This window comes from Myotis daubentonii, chromosome 5, assembly GCF_963259705.1.
Source record: "Myotis daubentonii chromosome 5, mMyoDau2.1, whole genome shotgun sequence".
NCBI classification, from domain to species: domain Eukaryota; kingdom Metazoa; phylum Chordata; class Mammalia; order Chiroptera; family Vespertilionidae; genus Myotis; species Myotis daubentonii.
The window spans coordinates 15817089-15827272 of NC_081844.1; the positions used below are offsets into that span (position 1 = coordinate 15817089).

General features: G+C 58.6%; 1 protein-coding gene across 2 annotated transcripts in view; it reads left to right on the forward strand.

Moving 5' to 3' along the window:
- The window catches only part of BIN3 (bridging integrator 3), a 40311-nt gene extending 30290 nt beyond the window's left edge, over positions 1-10021 (forward strand). The window contains exons 5-9 of one of the 2 annotated variants that reach the window (XM_059695996.1): positions 153-289; positions 797-837; positions 6097-6238; positions 6467-6601; positions 9182-10021. In XM_059695996.1, coding sequence (XP_059551979.1) covers positions 153-289; positions 797-837; positions 6097-6238; positions 6467-6601; positions 9182-9328 — 602 coding nt within the window. In that variant the 3' untranslated portion in view covers positions 9329-10021. Of the gene's footprint in view, positions 1-63; positions 290-796; positions 838-6096; positions 6239-6466; positions 6602-9181 lie in introns of both variants that reach the window. The other variant, XM_059695997.1, reaches the window with a different exon arrangement.
- The last annotated feature ends 163 nt before the right edge of the window (positions 10022-10184 follow it).

Sequence of the window (10184 nt, forward strand, 5' to 3'; positions counted from 1 at the left end):
AGGACCAGTGTCTTATGCTCTGTGGTACTTTGTCGTTTGTGTGGCCTCTGGCCTTGGGTGCAGGCCCCTGGACTGAGGGAAGACGGGAGCCCTAATGACAAGGCTTGGAAGCCTGTCCCCGCACAAGTTCCCTGAACTCTGACTTCTCACAGCCATGTCCAAATCTGCTGTGAAGATATCCTTGGACTTGCTCTCTAATCCCCTCTGCGAACAAGACCAGGACTTTCTGAACATGGTGACAGCCCTGGACACGGCCATGAAACGGATGGACGCCTTCAACCAGGAAAAGGTGCCTGGGGTTGGGTCTCCCCCTGCTCGTGGCTTCTATCTGGAGGAGCACCTACATGGAGTCCTTAACAGGGCTCAGGCTCCTCTCGGTGCCCTCAGCCCCCCAAGCCCTGTGTGCTCTTTCCCGTTGGCCTGCTCTCCGTGGCTCCCACGAGCTCACATCACGCACACTGAGGCCATGAGGGAGATGCAGGTCCGCTCTGCCTGACTAGCCTCACTGAGCAAGGCCATATGGGCCTTGGCAGACAGCGGCTGGCAGGGTAGGAATTCATTAGGGACGAGGACAGGGTGCTCCTGCTGCCCTTTGGACTTCCTGGTCGCCATCTCTGCCTCACCCCAGCTGCAGTTAGGAGTGCCCACCCTGCCTGACCTACTTGGGCCCTCTTCCTTCCGGGCTCTCGGGGTGCCCCTGACAGGTCTCCTTTCTCTTCTCAGGAACTGGAGCCTCCCCTTTAGGAAGAGTCTGGCTTCCCCCAGTTTTGATGTCATTGGGTTTTTCTTCCGACAGGTGAACCAGATTCAAAAGACCGTGGTTGAGCCCTTGAAAAAGTGAGTAAAGGTCATCTGGGGACTAGACTGGGCACTCCTTGGAGAGGCAGGTCAGCTGGTCACCTGGGGGCTGGATGTCATTTCCAGCCGCCCGTCCTTAGGCTTGGGGTTGACGGGAAACCGACGGGGTCACCAGCTACCCGATCTGCGCCCTGGGGTTGACCTGCTGGTAGCTCTAGAGTACCGGCCACTGCCCAACGCTGTGATGGGGCGTGTGAGCCTCCTCAGCAGCTGGCCTGTGCTCCGGTCAGTCGTTCTGCCATTTTCCCTTTGTTCCTGTCGGAGGACGGTGGGACTGAGCCTGCTGAGTTAAGCCAGCAGAGATCTTGGCGAGCCCTCAGCGGAGATGAGCAAGGCCTTTCATCTCCCAGCCGGATTGGGAGAGCAGCTGCCTGCAGCACTCGGCTTTTGAAATGTGGGGGTGGCTGCACATGGGGAAGGGTGCCGCCACGGGTTCCCGCCTGGGAAGGTCCCTTACTCATGACCTATCAGGGTCAGAAATTCTTCTGTGAGACTCCTCTTCTGTCAGGCAGGCTCTGGTCAGCGATCAGACGGGCCTATTCCCTAGGTCCCCTAAGGGGTGGGCATTGCCTTGAAGCTCCGAATCACTTCATCTTCTTCCCTGGCCTCTCCCAGGCAGCCTCTGACCCAGGAAGGCCCCACTCCAGCCGCAGCTGCACCGCATTACCTCTCTGTGGTGGTCCCTGGCAGTGGCCTCCCCAGAGCCGGGTAATGAGGCTCTGCTAGTTACCATCAGGCTGGATCGTGGCCAGGAGGGAGATGAGAGAGCAGGTTTTGATCCTCTGGCCCCTGGTGCTGAGGTTGTCAAGCTCCTCACTCCCTGTTCAGGTCCCTGGGGTGGGGCTCAGGAAAGTTTATTCTAAGCAGGGCTGCCTGGAGGCTCAGCCACGGTGGGGAGGCTGGATCTGGTGTGGAAAGGGATTTCTCCCTGCACCCCTGCTCCTTCCCTGGGCCTCTGGCCCCTAATCCCTGCTCAGCACCAGGTCACAAGGTCACATGAGCAGCTGGGTGCTGAGGAGGCCCAGGAGAGAGAGAGCAGGGCTTCCATTGCTTGTGGGTGCTGACCAGTCTCCAGACAAGGGTCCAGAGCTGGCTAGGAAGGACCAAGGCAGAGCAGATCCTGCCCATGGGGGTCTCAGGGGCTGCCACAGAGACTGCCATGGGGGTCTCAGGGCTGGCAGAGGTAGGCAGGGGACACCAGCTCAGAGAATGGGGACTGGCTCCTGTCTCGATTTCACAACCAACGAGGCGGCCTTGAAATCTGATGCCTGGCTTCTGGAGCCGAGTGGAGAGAAGTCCCGGCTGCTTCCCACCACACTAGCAGCCCACCACCTGCCAGGAAGGTGGGTGAGTGCAGAGGGGGCGGGCACCATCTCCGCAGCAGATCCGCTGACCTCTGCGTGAGCTCCTGGCCGGGCTGGCTCCCGGGCTGGCTTCTGTGCATCTTGGGGCGGACATGCGATCTCCCCCAACCACATAAAACCAGCACAGCCTGTTGCCTCCTCTTGCCAGGAGAGACGCTCCCAGGGACCCCAGCACCGGAAACGGGAAACTGCAGCTTTCCTGTCCTCTGATGAGGAGCATTGCCACATGGCCACCCACCGCCCCCAGCCTACCCCCAGGGGCTCGGCCTCTAATCCCCCAGTCCCTGGGCCACGCTCACATGGTCGGATGGGGATGCTTTCAATTTCCCTTTCCTGGTGGGTGGAAGATCCCGGCTGTGTGGGCACAGAGTGAAGAATGGCAGGCATTCCCCACCGGGCCGGCTGCTCCCAGCCCACCTCCCAGCCGGCCTCTTTCCGCCTCCCCCTTCCCTCCCCCCTCTCGCTGCCTCTTCACCCCAAGCTTACCCAGGGGAGGCACTTTGCTGTGGAACCTTAGGACGGGCAAGAAACGGGCAGTCACCGTGGGCAGAGCTCAGCGAGTACCTGGTGTAGACCCGGCCCGTTCTCCGTCTTAGAGAGTGGACGTAGCTGTAGCTCTAGTGCGGAAGCCATGATGGCCTTCTCACGGAAATGGCCACGTGGTGACACCTGCCACTGGTGTGGAGCGGCCCCGTCCGCCCTGACCAGCCTGTGGCCATGGCCAGGTCCGTTCCTCTAGTCTGTTTTCCCACCTGACCTTTTGAAATGGCATAGCCAGTGCCCAGCAGGGGAGGGACGTGTCGGGCTGAAGTGGAAGTTGAGCCCTGTGCGCAGGACAAGACACCCACCCCCCTCCCCGCACAGAGCCTCCCTGCCCCCCTCACTGCTGATGATGGGAGAGGGGCAGGAGCTGAGCAGAGGGTCCGACAGCCCCGCCTTGGTTCTTTGTGGCCGCCCAGTCAAACTGCGAACTGCATACCCCAGGGAGAGCGGGGCCCCATCCCCGCCAGTGAAGCCATTAGGTTCCTGGAGCAGCCTGTCCTTGACTTCCCTCCTGGCTAACTTTCCTCCCTTGATCGGGAAGGTGGAGAGCAGGAAAGCGCCCCACATGGAGAAGGGGGTCCTGCGGCCAGATGAGCTCCGCTCGCACAGCATCATGCTACCTATAGGCCCCCCACGTGGGCCGGCCACGTCCGTTCTGCTGCCTCTCAGTGGAAGACGGGGAGGTGGGCCTCAGGGAGCAGTAGCCCAGAGCCAGGGGTTACAGGGTCCCCCACTCCTTAGTCAGCCACTCAGAACATACTGGCTGATTGTTCCTGCCTGACCTTGGCTTCCCCACTTTAATGTGAGAAGCGTGATGCCCGCCGTTACCCCTCAGGAGTCCCGAAGCCACCTGAGTGGAAAGTGACGAGTGATCCAGATACAGTGAACTAAGTCACGGAGCCTTCCGTGGCCTCCTGGTGTGATGGGCACTGCTGTGGGCACAAGTCACGGTGAAGAGTTTCCTGGAGGGTCTCACAGAGGCAGGTGGTCTTGCTGCCAGAGGCTGAAGGTCGTATCCTGCAGACACGGCCACTGAGGGTGCCTGGCATTGCGTGGAGACCTGGACCCGCTGCGTCCCACCTCACTCACCCCTGGACAGCAGGCCCAGGCACTGGGGCCACCCAGGCAGCAGGTTGCTTCTAACTAGGCAGTCAGGGTGACTGCTGGTGGCCCCTTGTCCAGTTGGGGCGGACAGGGACGTGGCGTATGGCTTCTCAGGCCCAACTGCATCTGCTCCCTCTCAGCTGCTGGTCACACTCCTCCCAGGAAGGGACGGGCATTATAGCAGCTGCCTGGGGCAAAAGCAGAGAGTCTAGCCCCCTCCCCCCAACCCCCACCCCCAAAGGGTCTCACCTGTCCAGACCTCCCCGAGGGGATCCCTTGGTCCTGGAGATGGCTGGTTCCCCCAGCCATTTTCCTGGGCACTTTACATCTTCTGCCTAGCAAAGCAGTCTTTTAAAAATATCAGTTTGATTAATGTGTGAAAGGGCATGTGACTGAGGCTTCAGAGACGTTTGCGTGGTCTTATCCACTTCTCATTTCCAGTTAGAGGCTGAGCCCATTCTGGACCCCCATTAAGTTAGAAGAATTCGTTTTAATCGCCTTTCTCGGAGACAAGTCCTTTGTTTCATCAAAATCTACTGCCTGGTTCTAAAGCTTTGTTTGGCGCGTTTAGTGCTTTGGTCAAGTTTACATTCTGTATTCTCTGGCAAAAGTATTCACGACTCTTGTGTCACATGTACTCTTGATTTGTGGAGGCATTAAAAGCCAACTTCATGGTCACATCCCTTTGAGAGACAGACTTGGAAACCCCTCTTCATGTGGCATCTGAACTTCCTAAAGACAACCCGTGCTCAGACGCCCGCCTGGCTGAGCGCAGGGCCAGGCTGAAGTCCGCAGCTGCCCGTCCCCATCCTCCCTCTCCCCGGGGATGCTCCAGAGAAACTGGCTCTTCCCCTGGTCCTGGGTCGCCTGCTCAGCCCGTGTCCCCACCACACTGTCATTTTCCTGTTGCGTGGCCAGGTCTCCACCGGCTGTGCAGGAGCACATCCCGCCTCATGTCCTACCCCGTCCGGAAACACCGCGGGCAGGCTTGCCTGGCTGTGTCCAGCACTTCCTCGGAGACATCGTTTGTCGAGGGACGTGCAGCATCCCTGCCTGGGATGAGTCCTGTCCATCAGTCTCCATCACTGTCCTTCCCAGTTAGGGGTGACACTGTCACCAACGTGTGCCCACGGAGCCAAAAATGCCGAGGCGTCTGCGGCTCTTTCTGAGGGGCCCGTGCCCGAGTCACCGTGAGGTGGGAGAGGTCCTCGAGTCGTTTTCCGCAGACATCCGGCCAACAGTGTGGCCATTTCAGTGGTAGAACCGGAGGATTCCTATTCTGCCTGTGGTCAGCTAGCAGGATAGGGCAGGAGTAGGGGAGGGTTGTTTATTGGGGGGGGGGGGCCTTTTGGCTTGTTAGAAACTTCTTTATCAAATGGGATTTGTTTTTTATTAAAGGATAGTGGACATATGACATTCTATCCTTTTTCTGGTGTGAACATACTGCTAGGACATGTATACACCTTATGAAGTGATCACTAGGAGTAGGTTTGTTTTTGTTTTTGTTTTTCATATTTTATTGAGTTTTTTAGAGAGGAAGGGAGAGGGATAGAGATTTAGAAACATTGATGAGAAACATCAATCAGCTGCCTCCTGCACACCCCGCAACTGGGGATGTGCCCGCAACTAAGGTACATGCCCTTGACCGGAATCGAACCTGGGACCCTTCATTCCGCAGGCTGCGCTCTATCCACTGAGCCAAACCAGTTAGGGCTCTAGGAGTAGGTTTTGATTGCAATTCTGTCACCTGCTGGTGGCATCTGGGGTGGTGGGAGGTGCCAGACAGAACTGGGACACTGGAGTTCTCTTCTGGACCATCACTTCCTCCTTGTGGCCTTGGACGTGTCATGCCTTCTCTCTGGCCTCAGTTTCTTCCATTTTTTAAAAGGCAGCTGTTGGCCAAATGACTTCCCAAGAGCCTTCAGCACTGCCTGCCGTGGCAGGGCTCTGGTGTGGGGCAGGGCCTCGGAGGGGCCCGGGGGGCGCAGCGGCAGCATAAGTGGCATCATGGATTCATGACCCTCTGTGTCTTCCAGGCCAGTGGTGTGAGCTTTAGCCTTGGGTTCTTTCCCTGGCCTGACCCCACAGGTCTTGTTCACAATGGAACCCCAAGACCTAGAATAAGATCTGGCCCTCAGTAGGCATTCAGTGTGTGTTTCCGAGTGAATGCTGAGCTGCCAGCCCGCACTCCAGGAACGGACTGCGTCCAACCCAACTGTGTCAGCAGGTTTGGCAGTGTCTTCCCGAGCCTCAACATGGCGGTGAAACGGCGGGAACAGGCCCTGCAGGACTACAGGAGGCTGCAGGCCAAGGTGGAGAAGTACGAGGAAAAGGAGAAGACAGGGCCAGTGTTGGCCAAACTCCACCAGGTACCCGGGAGAGCGGCGGGGGGTACACGGCGAGGCACATGGCACACATAGCAAGTTCCTCCTGTACCTGGGGACCGCCTTGAAGGCTGTCGGGCCGCGCGCTCACACACACACACGCACGCACGCACACGCACACACACGCACACACACACACACACACACACACAGCCCCCGGCAGGGATGCTGGGCCAGCCCCTGAGAGCGCTGACCGCAGGGTCTTGTTCCCAGGCCCGAGAAGAGCTCCGGCCCGTTCGGGACGACTTTGAGGCCAAGAACAAGCAGCTCCTGGATGAGATGCCGCGGTTCTACAACAGCCGACTTGACTACTTCCAGCCCAGCTTCGAGTCCCTGATCCGAGCGCAGGTGAGCTGCTCCCACGTGCCCGAGCGCCAGCCCAACACGTTCCCTCCGAGACAGCCGTGGCTTTGTGGACACATCTCACGCCTGCCCCCACACCACCCACCCTGCCCCGGCACTGCCCGAGGGAGGGAAGCCAGGGGCCTCTGGTCATTTGCTGGACTCTGTTTTGGTTCCTGAGTTGCTCTTTGGTTAATTCCAGCCTAGGACGAGGTTCCACGTTTAATAGCTCTTCCCTCTAGTTCTCTCACATTTCACTGCAAGAAGCAAAGGAGGTTGCACCATCAGCACCTCACTCTGAGGGGCAGGTTCTTTGCTTGGTGTGCTTAGGAAGTCAGGGATAGAGGCATAGGGGGTGAAGTCCCTTTTCTGAGGACCCTACACCCCCCATCCCCACCCTAGTTACTCTTCCTTTGGCAGGAGACCACGGAGCATGGTGAACCCTGGGGAGAGCCACGCGCGGGGCACTGGCCATGGTGCACCTGCCAGCAGGAAGGGCAGGCTGGGTGTGGGTGGAGGTGCACAGCGGAGCACTGGGCTAAGCAGTTAGAGGGTCGCCATGGGCCAACCCTGTGTCTCCCGCTACTCATGGTGGGATACGGAGTGTGTGATGGGTGTAGCTGCTGCCCTCCCTGCCCCTTCACCTCCCATCCTTCAGGCCATTTGCAGGGATTAGTACCCCATCTGTAAAAGACCAAAAGGTGGAGGTTCTAAAGCCAAGGGGTCTTTTCCACATGGGACCCCCAGCTGACTCCAGATGTTCAGCATCCTTCCACCTTCCCACCTTCCCCACCAGGTCACAAAGCAGAAGGATCAGCCCTCCCCATCTGCCTCCAGCTCACTTCTGCTCTTGGCCTGGGTATTTGGCGCCCTCCAGTGGACACTGTCATTCCTTGCAGAGTCCACAATCACAGGTGCCCAAGAAAAAGCCTGACTCCTGTCTCAGTTACCTGCCATCTTTGGAGAACACCAAACCCATGGGACTGGCACTGGGGTCAGGAACCCTGAGCAGGATTGATTTCGGAGCTGGGACTTGTTAGCGACCATGTCCTTGGTTGCTAGGGGAAAATGAGGCAGAAAGCTAGTGAGCACAAGGGAGTGGGGGTGCCCACACTTGCCCCAGAGCACTGCCTCAGTAGGTGAGGGCTTCCTTCCAGCAGCTTCGTCCTGGGCCTGGAGGAATGCACTTAAGGAGCCCTGTGTCTTCCCTCTGCCCGCCCTCCGTCCTGCTGCGTCACCGCCTGTTCCAGCCCCGGCGCCTACCCTGCCTCCTCCGTCCCCTTGCTCAGGGAGGACGCCCCAGGGCGTGAGGCTGTGGCGTGCCCAGATGGAGCAGTTCAGGAGCTCAGGATGCCCTGTCACTAGGCAGCGGGTGGCGGGGGTGTTGCTGCCTGCTTGGTACCAGCTTCCCCCTCCCGAGGCTGACTGCCATTAGTCACTGGAGAAGTGCGCATTCCTGGTGACTCAGCCGCGCAGTGCTGCTCTGGGGAAGGGGGCATCCCCCATGCTCCCCAGCACTAGCCCAGGCTCCTGTCCCCTGAGGTGACAGCAGAGGTGAGGGCCTTGATTTCGCTCCCCTCAGATCTGGCTGTGGGAGACGCTTTCTTAGAAGCAGCTCAACCAGGGCCCTGGCACCAAACCTGCCACGCAGCCCGGCCTTGCCAGCAACAGCACTGCAAGTTTCTAAAGCAATAGTTTCTTTTCCCCAAAGACAACTTGGAGCTGGATAGAATGTAAGGGTTTTGAATAGTGTGGAATACGTTCATGGGAATACTTTATTTGTCATGAGGTGGAGACTGAGGCAAAATGGCTCCTGCCCCCTCCCCTGGAAAAGCCCATCCTGGGCCTGCTTGGCCCTGGGTCTAAGCAGCCCTCAGCCATTTATCAGAGTTGCTGGTGGGTCCCCACTCCTCACATTCCCCCCCTCATTCCTGTAAGCTTCCCGTCCCACACTGGGGCCTGCTGAGAAGGGAATGCGGAAACAGCCTGGCCTGGGCCCTGGGCTGAGCGCCTCAGGCATGACTATCAATGAGAGGACTTGGGAAGGAACAGAAGGCTGAGGAGGCGTCACCATTCTCACCTTCTAAAGACCAGTTCTCAGGGCTTGGGGAGCCCGCCGTGCCCTCTCCCTGAACAAAAGCCTCCAGCTCCTAGCTTCTGTCCAGCAGTGAGCCCTCGTCACTGCCCGACTCCCTGGTCTCCCAGGACCTGCCAAGGGCCTTCCAGCTGTCCCCAGCCCCAGCCTGGACTGTGCTGTCTTCCTCCACCACCCAAAACACACACACCCCCTGTGCTGCTTGGAGAGAGGGGCAGAGCCCCCACCTCCACCTCCCGCCTCCCCGAGGATCTGTTGCTTCCCTATCCTCTGTTGCTTCCCTCGCCTTTGACTTATTGCCACCCCAGGCAGTGGACGGTCCTAAAGGGCTTCCGGCAGTGGCTCACGCCTCCCTGGTTGCTGTGCAGTTGAGAGAGATGGGCTGAGGGGAAGGGCAGCAGTCAAGGGAACAGGAACCAGCCCAGAGGGTACAGTGCTGTGGGGGCTTGGTGCCGAGTCCAGCCCCTGCTGACCTCCTGTCTCCCACTCAGGTTGTCTACTACTCTGAAATGCATAAGATCTTCGGAGACCTGACCCAACAGCTTGACCAGCCTGGCCACCCTGATGAGCAGCGGGAGCGGGAGAATGAAGCTAAACTGAGCGAGCTCAGAGCCCTCTCTATTGTGGCTGATGACTGAGCCCCGCCCCTCGGGACACCCCTGGAACACAAGTTGGCTTCCCTAGTCTCTGCCCTTTTCAAGCTTAGGCTCAGGCATCAGCCAGCGAAAGGCCATCCCTGGGAGAAGGCCCCTACCCTACCTCACCAGCCCTTTGGAATGAGCCTGGCGCCTGGAGCCCTAAGCAGGCTGCTGTCTCCCCGCCCATAGCAGGAGCCTGCAGACAGGTAAGCAGCCTCTAAAACCCGAGAGGCTTTCTTATTTCCAGAAGAACCGTCCAAAGTGCCTCCTGGTCCAGGGCCAGAGCAGGCTGCCCGCATGCAGGGGACATGGGCTCGGTCAGCTCACCAGCGGGCTCTGCCTTGTGTGCATGGCTGAGATCACATCTACCTCCAAAAGACCGTCCTGGGCACCACCCACCCTGCTGCCCTCCTACTTCTCTCCTCTCCTGGGAGAGGCCCACCACACTGTCCTGAAAATGAGTGCTGTGGTCCCCCAGCCTCGACAGGCCCCTCACTCTAGGCTCCCAGCACGACAAAGGCTGGCTTTTGTCCTTTTGGTCAAGTGCAGGGAAGATCCCGTCTTGTAGGTTCTCTAGGAAATGGATTCAACTCCTGTAAATGTCCGATCCACAGGCCTCAAAGCAACAACAGTGGGTTTGTCTCTCACCTGAATATTTGGAATTTTTTTCCAGTAAAGTTTTCAATAAAATGTTCTTGTATTGTGCAGTAACTAAGGAAAGGAGGAGCGAGCCACCCTGGGTATTTTTTTTTCAGGGCAATGCTGCCCCCTGCTGAGCTGGCAATACCCACAGAGCATCCTTTCTCCTGACCAGCCAGCAGCCACTGAGCGCAAGGGGGCTCGCTCTCCCTGCTGC